General features: G+C 46.7%; 1 protein-coding gene across 1 annotated transcript in view; it reads left to right on the top strand.

Annotated features, from left to right (window-relative positions):
- Positions 1-2,923, top strand: part of LOC143958235 (proprotein convertase subtilisin/kexin type 6-like) — a 303,257-nt gene extending 300,334 nt beyond the window's left edge. The window contains exon 17 of the mRNA XM_077467752.1: positions 2,805-2,923. Coding sequence (XP_077323878.1) covers positions 2,805-2,896 — 92 coding nt within the window. The 3' untranslated portion in view covers positions 2,897-2,923. The remainder of the gene's footprint in view (positions 1-2,804) is intronic.
- Positions 2,924-12,814: the final 9,891 nt, after the last annotated feature.

The following is a 12,814-nucleotide window of genomic DNA, read 5'->3' on the forward strand; positions in this document are numbered from 1 at the left end:
GAGGGATATGCTTTGTTCATAATTCATGTGCGAGGTTTACAACCACTTTAACAAATTTGTCTCAAGGGCCAAAAAACATCCAGACATATAGCATTAACATGGGGATAATGGAGGTTCAGACATACGCGTGCTAAATAATAAGAAAACATTATCAATGTCAAAAAAGGAGGATGACATTTGTATTTTCAGGATAATCAATATAATTCTTAAAGCATAAGGCCTGACAGCCATCTTTAAAGGGTAAGGCTCCTTTCACAGGGACGTTTGGATTGGGTTCGCCTGTCAGTTTTTCATGTGGACCCAATCGTATAGCAAATGGAACAAAAAAAAAAAGTAAACTGTTACAATATGAAAACCTGGAGGCGTTCTGTACACAGATGTCCATCTTGTGTAATTGGCTCATTGATTTTGCACTAAGGCCCCTTTCACACTGGGGAGGTGGGTGCGCCGGTGGTAAAACCCCACTATTTTTAGCGGCGCTTTACCGCCAATTTTGTGGTGCTATTTGGCCGCTAGCGGGGAGCTTTTACCTCGTTAGCAGTTGAGAAAGTCTTAAAACCACCGCAAAGAGCTGCTGTAGCAACGCTATGCCGGCGGTTAGCCGCACTGCTCCATTGATTTCAATGGGCGGGAGCGATGAATATATATAGTATAAATAAAAAATATAGTATACACCGCTCAAAAGATGCTGCTAGTAGGACTTTTTTTACCATCCTGCCAGCGCACCGCTTCAGTGTGAAAGCCCTCGAACCAACCCTAGAACCGCCTCTTGTCTCCACCTCTACATACCTAGCACTGCCCCCTTTAGAGAACAGGTAACCAAGTATAAGCTAGGGGGCTCTTCAAGAATATTTTTTGGCTTTTTTTTTTTTTTTAACAAAAAGCAATGTAATAAAAGAACATTAGAAACAACATTAGAAATATCCAGTAGTTAACAAAGTAAGCACAGAGGCACTTCCAGATGATTTAAAACATGCCCATATCCAGAAAAGTGGCCTATTCATTTACCTAAAAATTTAAGACTAAAAACTTGTCTCCATGGAGACATGCGTTCGATCTTCACTGCACCTCTACTACACCGATGGTGATTTCACTGGCACAGCTGTGCCAAAACAAGCTTCGAATCTCTGCTCTCTCAGAGCTGAACTCCAGCTGCAGCCTGTCTCCTGCTCGCCCACTCCCCTGTATGAACACTCTAACATGACAGCAGGCTTTGCCCCCCCCCCCCCCAGTGCCCCCCACACGGTCTCTGGCGGAGGTGCCAGAATGCTGTTCCGGGACGTTCCCTCAGAAGAAAAGCCCTGGCTTTAAGTCTGACGCATCACACATGAGTTCATGGGCGGCAGAGATTTCTGTGCTAATAGTGCACTCTCTGCACACTCCTAGCACAAACTGAGCTGGTCAAAAGCCTTCTCAGTGGCAGGACTGGTTCCCGATGCAGTGACAGCCAATCAGTGTGTTGATTAGGCAGACCTTCCTAGATGTATGTGCCCACTTAAAGGGATGCCAGGGCAGGGTGGATAGGGCATTAGTCCAACGCCAGCAAAAATGTATTGTATAGAGCAGTGGTCATCAACCCTGTCCTCAGGGCCCACTAACAGGCCAGGTTTTATGTATTACCTTAGGGAGATGCAGACTAGAATACGGCAATCACTGAGCAGCAAATGATATCACCTGTGATGTATTTCAGTTATCTTGCAAACCTGGCCTGTTAGTGGGCCCTGAGGACAGGGTTGATGACCACTGGTATAGAGAATGGAAGAGTTGGAGCTTCTGTCAGGTTTTAATTTTCTGCCTGTGACCCCATAAGGGAGATTAAACCCCTACACATTTAGTGTATTGAGGAAGGGTTTTAATGTCTGACTGTATTTTGGTGCAGTCTGCTTTCCTGTCCCAGTGGTGAGTGCAATTTCCTTAAATTTTTTTTCATATGGGCATCATGGGGATGGCAAAAGAAAAAAAAAACTTACACACATACTGTAATTCAAAACCTGATGGCAATTTTATTGTAAAGCTAAACCCTGCACTCTGCAGGTAGAGCGCCCCTGCGCTCTGTAGGTGGCGCGCCCCCTGAGCCCCTGCGCTCTGTAGGTGGCGCGCCCCCTGAGCCCCTGCGCTCTGTAGGTGGCGCGCCCCCTGAGCCCCTGCGCTCTGTAGGTGGCGCGCCCCTGCGCTCTGTAGGTGGCGCGCCCCTGCGCTCTGTAGGTGGCGCGCCCCCTGCGCTCTGTAGGTGGCGCGCCCCCTGCGCTCTGTAGGTGGCGCGCCCCCTGCGCTCTGTAGGTGGCGCGCCCCCTGCGCTCTGTAGGTGGCGCGCCCCCTGCGCTCTGTAGGTGGCGCGCCCCCTGCGCTCTGTAGGTGGCGCGCCCCCTGCGCTCTGTAGGTGGCGCGCCCCCTGCGCTCTGTAGGTGGCGCAGCCCCTGCACATCGCGCACCCCCGATACAACTGTCCCTACTTGGTAAGTGGACAGTGCAAACTGCAGGAAAGACTTGGAGACCAATGTCCATGACGCCCGCAACCAGTTCTGTCCATATTCACATGTGAAAGATGGGGTTTAAAAGGCACTGCAGCATTTTTGAGGAGGAATGTGTTGAGGATCGGGTCAAAGCGTAGAAAAGTTGAAAGCCAATTTGCCCAGGACACTACTTTTATCTTCCTTATTCCTTGTAATTGGTTGCCCCCCCCCCCCCCCCCACCTTTTGTAGATATATATATATATATATATATATAATATTTCATCTTCTTTAGACTGACTGTACTTGGATAATGAGTTTATTCTGTTCTAAACAGTTTTGTATTCGTTAAGGTCTCAGACGATGTCTCAAATGTCACCAGAATTGCAAGAAATGTCTCGGGTATCCTGATAAGTGTGTTGTCTGCAGAGAAGGCTTCAGGTAATCTTTACAGAGTACATACCATTGCACTATAACAATAAAGACCCTAAGCAGTTCTTTCCGCTGCTTGACATGACCATTGGCTTTATAGAATTTGACCGTCTAAAGTCTAGCTAATATCCATCACTCAAGACTAGAGAAATGGGGGCTTGCAGAGGTCTAAATCTAATGTTTACGTTATAACACATCACAGCCCCCTGTATATCATTGTCCCTTTACACATCACGGCTCCCCCTTTACACATCACGGCTCCCCCTATACACATCGTGCCCCTTGCAGTCCTAGCCTCCGCTCCTCTTACATCACAGTCCCCCTTTCATTATTCAGCCTCTCCTGCACGGTCCTACCAGGGCAGAGGCACAGCAGCTAGGTGTTCTCTCTATCTGGTCTCCCACCCAGCCGCTGCTATCTTTCTCACAGCGGGCATAGGCAGGAGGGGTCCTGAATCTCATGACAGAGGGCAGGAGCTGCCCAACTTACTACATTAACAATATGCAGCATCTCCCTCCCCGCCCTCCTTGAGGATGATGGCGGCCGGGCAGGAGACCGGAGGAAGAGAGAGAACACCCAGGCAGATAAGTGGCCCAGCCACCACCTGGGCAGGACTATCACTCTGTCTGGACCGCTGTTCGCCATTTAGTGAATATAGAAACCCCAGACGTAGTCATTGTCTACTAGCACTTGCCCCACCTAATACAGTGCCTGCGAAACTGTTTTTATAGTGCATGGGGCACTTGTGCACATATGTCTAAACCCAGCAACATAATGAGGATCCTATAACATTTTTTTTTTTTGCCAAAGCTTTCAGTAGAGTTCATTTGTAGAAGCTTATGTGTTGTGTCCAAATAGGATGTCCTTGGGGCTCTGAGGATATCCAATTTGGTTGAAATGTGTAAGGCAGAGTTTCTTGATGCTGTTGTTATCACATATGCTGCTCGTCGTACAGAAAGCCTTGGGTAATGTACACTATTAGAGATTTCTCTATTTGTGGAGGTTGATTACCAAATGTGACCACCATAAGGAGATGAGGCAGTTGTGAGCCATTCGTTAATCCTGTATGGGGATTGTACCATACGGTACTGTGGTCCAACCTTCTGGTGAGGCTTGGATTTCACTTTGATAGTTACCGAAGTCTCACTCATGATTTACGCACAGTTGCCGCACCGCACACACTGTGGTTGCACATATTTTCTGGTGCAGCGTTGCAGTCTATTATGTGACCTCTGTGACTGTGGAATGCTTATTTGCTGTCAGAATACAAATGCATGGCAGGGGAGATCCCCCTGTCCACATTGATTGTGTGGATGCAGGGGTCTTTAAGGTTTTCTTTGTTCAACAAAACTCAGCATGTATACCCAGCTTTGGTCATCCCTGCTCCTTCAGAGCCTTTCTCCTGTGAGGCCAAGTGTTGAAAGTTTAAGGCTTTTCGTCAGCCCTGGACCAGCTGGAACTTTTGTACAGACAGTTATTCCTAAGGATCTCTTTTTAAATTGTTACTAAACCCAGGACCCTGCATTCACTATATCTGGTCTCCAGCAGTACACAGAACATGGAAATGCAATTATTTTAGTAAATATAAACTGCTAAATACCTTTTCTTATCCAAAGTATATAGCATTCTTGTGACTTTCGGTGTCTAGTAAAGGTTTGTAGGAGGAGTTTTCATTCTCCTCCGACTGTCCTATTAGGGTGCGGGACCCCTGACCTTCTGCCTGGACAGTGCTGTTTGGCCCTGTGCTGATAATATGCACCCCCCCCACCCCCCAAAGTTTAAAAAAATCTGTAGCAATACACACCAAACTAAGAAGGTGTCTAGTTAAAGTTTGTAGAAGGAGTTTTCATTCTCCTCTGACTGCCCTATTGGGTTGCAGGACCCCTGACCTTCTGCCTGGACAGTGCTGTTTGGCCCTGTGCTGATAATATGCACCCCCCCACCCCCAAAGTTTAAAAAAATCTGTAGCAATACTCACCAAACTAAGAAGGTGTCTAGTTAAAGTTTGTAGGAGGAGTTTTCATTCTCCTCTGACTGCCCTATTAGGTTGCAGGACCCCTGACCCTCTGTCTGGAAAGTGCTGATTGGCCCTGTGCTGATCACATGCACCCCCCCTAAAATAATTTTTATTTATTTTTTTATAAAAAACCTGTAGCAATACCAAACCAACCTAAGAATGTGCTGAGTGCCCCCAAGGCTCTGTTCTATCAGAAGATGGATTGGGCACTATGGAAGAAGGGAAGGATCCAGAGAAGATAGGATCAAACAGGCTTTACTCAATGAAAAGGATTAACCCCTTAGGTTCCACAATGAGTATAACAAGCATGCTTTACTGCATATACAGACTGATTTTACTCTTGTGTATTTAGTAAAACGTTGAGACTGAGAAACTTCCCAGTGTTTCCTTTGTTGACCAGTTTTTGTTGGCAAGTTCTCCCTGTTTGGTTGGTTAAATGTTACACCTTTTTGCTTTTTTGTGGCTGAAAGATTCTGTTGGTTTGAACTCCATGTCCTCTGAGGTAGTGACTTGGCTTTGATTCTAGCACTGGTCTGAGGATTAGGTCTTTTTTATTTTATTTCCCAATATCCAAATCTCCTGTAGGCAGCAGCATGTAACCCAATTGTCTAAGAATTTCTGTTTCTAAAAAAAAAAAAAATTTACGATAAGTACAAAACGCCTGTTACATCATTTCTTTTTTGATGTCATAGAGAGTTAGGAAAAATGTCCCCAACTGGGGGTCACTGATGGCAATAAAAGCTGAATTTAACTTTTCTCTATCCAAAATGCATAGAAAAAAATTATAAAATGCTTTTATCAAGTTGGGCATCCATGGCTAGAAGAGAAACGTGACGCCATTTTTATTTATTTTTTTAACCTGGGATTAGGCATCCTAACGTTCCATATTTTGGTTTCATGTTCCTTCTATCATTGTTGGGCGTAGCTTGAGCCCAGCGATTCAAACGTTTGAAGATTTTCCTCCTCCAGATCCAAGATGGTTGTTACTAGCAAAAACACACCAATTATCTAATTACTGTTATGTGAACTTTTAAAAGTCGGTCATCCGTGGGAGTCACTTTTACAGCTGAACATCACATGCTATAGGGCATTTAGCAAGTTTATGCAATGTTCGTATTGCATATAATTATTTTAAAAAAAATATATAAAAACATAAAAAGATTTCTCATTCGTTCATTGACACACAGCCATCTTCATTCAGAACCATAGGGTTATATCACCCCCTACAGGAGTGTAGGGCACTAGGCAGAAAAAAGACTTTGCTATGCCCATGGGCAGTCCTAGGTGATATACACCCCCCTCTCTGCTATAGGCCTTCAGTTTTTTTTTCTGTCTAGTCAGGACTAAGGACCTAGTTCCCTGCTGGGATCTCTTGTCCTGGCAATTATTTTTTTTTTTTTTGTAGTTTTTTTATTTTCCTGGGTTTTTTCAGTGAGATCTACAATCAACTGCTGGGCTGGGCAACGGGCTGGACATTCGATCCAGTGGTCTCCCCAGTCTGGCCAGCTAGCGTGTGCAGACCTCAACTACTCGCTAGGTCGGCCGCGACATAGCCCCACTGGACAGGGGCTGTCCTTGCGAGTTGGACATCTTGCGAGGTCGCATACATCCGGGTCTCTGCTCGAGTCGCAGTGTCCCTCATGGCTGACAGCCCCTCCACTTCGGGGGTGAGGAGGATCTATCTGGAGCGGTGCCTGCTTGGTCCCGGTACAGTGTGTAAATGTCCCCCTCTCCCCTTAGGGGTTTTTGTGGCAGATGCGGGCTCCTCCCCAGGTCGGTCCTGTGGGTCCCCTCTGTCCCTGCACCCTTTTTTCCTGGCCCTGGAGGTCCCTTGGTAACCCTTCTCTCCCCCTCTTTTCTCCATATGTGGTAGTGTGCCTGTAGTGGGTCCTGGGGGGATGGGGTTGAGTACTGGGGGTGCGCGCCACCTAGGTGCTGTGCTTACCGGGGGGGGCACTGAGTCCAGTGCTTGGACTCTCTCTCTCTCTCTCTCTCTCTCTCTCTCTCTCTCTCTCTCTCTCTCTCTCTCTCTCTCCTGTTCATATCCTGGAAGGCTACAGGGTTTTACTGCATCTGTTGCCATCTCGTGTAGCATGGCCATTTTGTCGTAGCCGGCATCCTTTTCCTTAGTGCCTGGGACTTCCTTTGGCCCGGGGGCCATGTTTGTGTACCTCGGTGGCCATGATATGGTGGATTTTGACTCGGGTAATGGCGGCCAAGTGTAGTCCAGGACAGTGTTTTTGGCAGGTGGATGCTCCACCTTTTAACCTGCGGCTGACTCCTCTATTTTCTTCTCCATTGGACTACACGTGTGTGTAGGTCTATATCTTAGGCAACAAGCGCTACGCTGGTGGGGGTGGGGAGTCTGGGGGAGCCTTCCTCTCTGCAGGTGGAGTGTCCTGGTCCAGTGTCGGGGGTGTGAGGCTTTTTTTTTTTTCTCCTATGGAGTCTCAGGGGCATGTTTCCCCACCTGACCTCCTGTCAGAGGCTGCAGGTCCCTCTGGGTCCCAGTCATCTGTTGACACACTGACGGCAGCCCTGGAGTCCTTTGTGTCCCGGGTGGAGGTGGCTCTTGGGCGGCGAACTAGCAAGAAGTTTCAGCTGTCTCGGTTGGTGTGGAAGGGGCCCACCCTAAGGGGTCTGCGGCCGCGCTCCTAGATCTTTCGGACAGTGAGTATGATTCCTCTGCCCCAGTGGCTGCGCACGAGAAAGCACTGGTGGATGCACGGATTGCTTCTGTGCGGGAAACGTTAAAAATGGAGGATGCAGCCACGTCTGCGGTGGAGGTGCCGGTCTCCTTTGGCACTCACAAGCCGCCTCATGCCAGAAAAGTGTTCCCTTATCCCTCCCTTTTTGACACATTTGTCTATAAAGAATGGGAGCGTCCAAAACGCCCCTTTGTGATCCAAAAGTGTTTCGCTGTGCGTTATCCCTTTTGAGGAGAGTCTGCTCAAAAAATGGACAACTCTACCTCTGGTGGATCCCCTGGTTTCTCGGGGAACAAAACCACTATGGTTCCGGTTGAGGACTCTCCGGCCTTTGAAGACCTGACTGACAGGAAGGCAGAGTCTCTGAGCCACAGTATGTTCTCTATTGCGAGTTTGGCGCTTCAGCTGGTTTTGGATATTGCTCTGGTGTCGCAAACGCTGACAGAATGGGCAAAGCTGTTGTGCCGTGACCTGGAAGGAGACCAGTTTCCTCCTGCCTTCACAGAATTAGCAGATCAACTGGTCCAGGGGCTGCAGTTTGTCTGTGATGCCTCTTTGGACGCAGCTCTCTTGCTTTATAAACTATCTGTTTCAGCAGTAGGGTATTGTGGCTGTAGTGTTGAACTGCCGACCAAGCCTCTAAAAAGGCCCTAGCTGATCTACCCTTTCAAGGCGATCGTTTTGGGCCATTATGGATGATCTCATTAAGAGTGCCACAGAGGGGAAGAGTACTTTTCTTTTCCACAGTCAAAGGGGAAGGAGTCAAGTCGCAAGTGTGGCCCTTTCTTCTCGGCACAGGTGTTTTTTTTTTTTTTTGTTTTTTTTTTTATCTCTCAGGGTCCACGGACAGGCTCAGTCTTTCATGTCCCAAGCGACTCTGATCGGGCAAACCGAGAGCGGGCTTCTCCAGACCCCCAGATAAGGCTCCTTTTGGCATGAAGAGGCGCCCTCACTCGCAGTCTGGGTGGGGGGACATCATCGCTGGTTTTCGGGCCCATGAACCTCTCTGATAAACAAGTGGGTCTGCAGTTATTAGTTAAAAACTCTAGTTCCATACTTGTCCCCCAAGCAGATTTTTTCTGTCCAATCTGCATCGAACTGCTTGTTAGCCCCCTGGGGTGTGGGGCAAGCCTGCTGCTCCAAGGGGTAATTTTCCCGGTTCCAGTGTCGGAACGTTTCCAGGGCTTTTATTCAAACCTAAAAAAGAAGGGTACGGACGTCTGATTCTGGACCTCAAGGCCCTGAACCGCTATGTGCTGGTGCGGAAGTTCAGAATGCAGTCCATTAGCTTCATGGTGGCATCACTTCATCAGGGAGACTTTCTTGCCTCCATCAACATCAAGGATACCTACCTGCACATTATGATTTGTGTACAGCGCCAGCGGTTCCTATGTTTTGCTGTGGGAGAGGAGCATTATCAGTTTTGCAGCCTTACCCTTTGGTCTTGCCTCCAATCCTCGGGTCTTCACCAAAGTGTTGGCCCCGGTTCTGGCGCTGCTGCACCAGCGGGAATTGCTGTTCTAGGCTACCTGGACAACCTTCTGTTGCAAGCAAAGTCCCCAGCGGCCCTGAGGGGCTACGTGGAGATCACTGTTCAGACTGGCAGATTTTGAGTGGCAAAATGCACTGACTGGGCAAGGAGGGCATGAATCGGAGAGGCAGCACAAACACCTAAGGTAACCCTGGAGGAACTGCAGAGTTCCACAGCAGACACTGGAGTATCTGTACATAGGATGACGATAAGCTGTATGCTCCATAGAGTTGAGCTTTATGGCAGAGTGGCCAGAAGAAAACCATTACTTTCAGCAAAAAACAAAATGGCACATTTTGAGTTTGTGAATAGGCATGTGGGAAACTCCCAAAATATATGGAGGCCGGTGCTCTGGTCTGATGAACTTAAAATTTACTTTTTGGCCATCAAAGAAAACACTGTCTGGCACAAATAGTTGCCACCTCATCCCTTTAAATCTGAATACACATTAATTGCACAGGTTCTGTGGCTGATTAAGGTGATAATTAAACTCTTGGTGCATAATCTGCATTAAATTAGCCTCAGAACCGGTGTAATTCATGTGTGTTCGGGTTTAAAGGTTTGAGGTGGCCACCCTAGACGCAAACCACACACATTAAATCACCCAAAGAACACCATCCCCACAGTGAAACATGGTGGTGGCAGCAACATGTTGGTTTTCAGCAGTCGGGACTGGGAAACTGGTCAGAGTTGAGGGAAAGATGGATGGTGCTAAATACAGGGATATTCTTGAGCAAAACCTGTCCCACTCTGTGTGTGATTTGAGGCTAGGATGGAGGTTCACCTTCCAGCAGGACAATGACCCCAAACACACTGCTAAAGCAACACTTGAATGTTTTAATTAGAAACACGTAAATGTGTTGGAATGGCCAATCAAAGCCCAGACCTCAATCCAATAGAAAATCTGTGGTCAGACTTAGATTTCTGTTTACAAGCGCAAACCATCCAAATTGAAGGAGCTGGAACAGTTTTGCAAGGAGGAATGGGCAAAAATCCCAGTGGTAAGATGTAGCAAGCTCAGAGAGACTTATTCACAGCAACTTGGAGCTGTAATAGCCGCAAAAGGCGGCTCTACAAAGTATTGACTTTAGGGGGTGAATAGTTATGCACAATAAAAATGAAAAATTTAAAATAAATCTTCAAAGTTGTGGGCATGTTCTGTAAATTGACGCAAATCTTCAAACAATCCAGGTTATGAGGCAAGAAAACACGAAAAATCTCAAGGGGGGGTTAATACTTTTTTTAGAATTTTAATGTTTTCTGGATAATTTGTACAAACTAGGTTATCCTACAGAATGTAACAAATAACGCTTATATTGGATGAATGGTAAATACATTGTGTGGTTCATCTGATAATAATTTGTACTCTTAGCAGTCAATTTTGATCTTGGCACATGTAATATATAAGATGTTCTGAATTTCTCCCATGGAGGACAAGTTCAGAAGTTCATAGCTGTGTAGGCTAATAATCTGCCAAGTAGATTTTGTAATTAATGAGGATGATATTTAAATTTAGCAAAACACGACCTGGAGTCATCGGACCGTATTTCAAAGCCAGTTCAGTCTTCATCCAGCAGGATGTAGGCTGTCAGCTGTATGTCATTTCCTCCATTGTGCCGACTAATTACCACACCTGAGCTTGGTGAACTTATCCTTCTACATTTTGCCCTGAAGACCTGATGAGATGAAGTAAATGCCTGGGGGGAGGAGGCGGGATGCTTAGTCAGTGGCAGCTGCCGCTCCATTTGTGGGGGAGGGGGGGCGGCAGTCTGACCTGACCACGAACACTCCCAACCCCCATTGCTCCAGCCCCCCCCCCCACTTAACTCTTCAGATGTACATGGCACACTCGCCTCTCCTCTGCAGTACTCAGCTGGTTGGGGATACTCTGCCTCCTGCCACATCCGATCCTACGCAGACCGGGCACCCCGAGATTAGCACACACAGCCCGCTCTCCTGCCCTGATCGCTGACCCGGATCCGATCCCTGATGGGTGACAGCATGAGCAGGTGTCTGGGTACAGCCTCTGAGCAGTGTGTCTGGCGCTCACAGCCCGCACTAGTCTCTCATCGTCACTCCGATCACATCGTCCCCCTGGAGCGGCGCTGTTTTGATAGCTCAGAAAGAAAGGAGGCGGCAAGGCTGAGAGCAGTGTTTTCTCAGAGAGCACCGACTGCATCTCGGTGGCCATGTGTCTCCTTCCTCCTCAACCAATAGGCTCTCTTCTTCTTTTGGCCAATCGGGACCCGGGTCTCAGGACCCACTTCCTGATTGGCCGGGAGGCGAAATGGTGTGGCAATAGCAAATATTCATTCACTATTGTCGCACAACAGGGTGAGCACTGCGCCTCACGAGCCCACCCTTTTTTAAAGGAAATTAGAGCCTCAGAATTTAGGTAGGGAAATTTGGACACCTTCAAAATACAGATCACTAGGGGAGACAACACCTTAACTCACAAAAAATGTGTTTAGAGTTTGAGAGGGAGTACACAAACACAATAAGTGGAAATATAATTCCCCATTAATATATTTAAAAGACAATGATTTTTTTTCCACCAGGTAGAAGCACTATAGGAGGGAAATGGGTAAAAAAAAAGATAATATACAATTACGACACATAATTAAAGAGGGGGAAAATGAAAACACTAGAAATGTTACAGAAAGGAAAAAGATTGGATGGATTTAGATGAGTGGCGGTATCTGCAGCTTAGACATTTCGTCTTAAGGCTACCACAACCGCTTAGAGATGGAGAAAATTTGACTGCTTTTGAGCGGATATGTGAGGGGAAAACCTCAAGGGCAGGTATTGCCCAGTTTTATAGGGTTTTAAGACGGGAATGTGAAGCGGAGATACCAACATTTATAAAAAAAAAAAATGGGAAGAATTAGGACCACGGGGTGAGAACCAAAATATAGAAAAAATATTGAAGATGGTACATAGATCCACGGAAAATAGTAAGATGATAGAAATTATAAATCTTTAGTTAGATGGTACTGGACACCAGATATAATGGCAAAGTATCAGGAGGGACAATCTGGGAAATGTTGGAGGAAGTGTGGACAAACGGGGAGTATGGCACATATACGCCACAGGGGTGTAGTGGTTAGCTCTTTCACCTAGCAGTTAGAAGGGTCACTGGTTCGAATCCCAACCACGACACTACCTGCCTGGAGTTTGCATGTTTTCCCTGTGCCTGCGTGGGTTTCCTCCGGGTATTCCGGTTTCCTCCCACACTCCAAAGACATGCTGGTAGGTTAATTGGTTCCTGTCTAAATTGTCCCTAGTATGTATGAATGTGAGTTAGGGACCTTATATTGTAAGCTCCTTGAGGGTAGGGACTGATGTGAATGTACAATGTATATGTAAAGCGCTGCGTAAATTGACGGCGCTATATAAGTACCTGAAATAAATAAATAAATAAATGGTGGTATTGTCCCAGAATTAAAGAATTTTGGAGAGAAATAATAAGATATATCAAAGTAATAAATAAAACCCAGCTACCAGAAAATCCATGGTTATGTCTCTTCCACGCAGTAGATACCCCAATTAAGGAGTACAGAAATTCCCTTACAAGCTCATTGATAAAACGCGGCAAAGAGCCTGATTCCAAGAAAATGGAAAGAAATAGAAGCACCCAAAGTAAGGGAGTGGCTAGGAAAAGTAGAAGAAATATAT

The sequence above is a fragment of the Lithobates pipiens genome, unplaced genomic scaffold (assembly GCF_037356315.1).
Source record: "Lithobates pipiens isolate NorthernLeopardFrog02 unplaced genomic scaffold, aLitPip1_a1.2 Scaffold_6, whole genome shotgun sequence".
NCBI classification, from domain to species: Eukaryota; Metazoa; Chordata; class Amphibia; order Anura; family Ranidae; genus Lithobates; species Lithobates pipiens.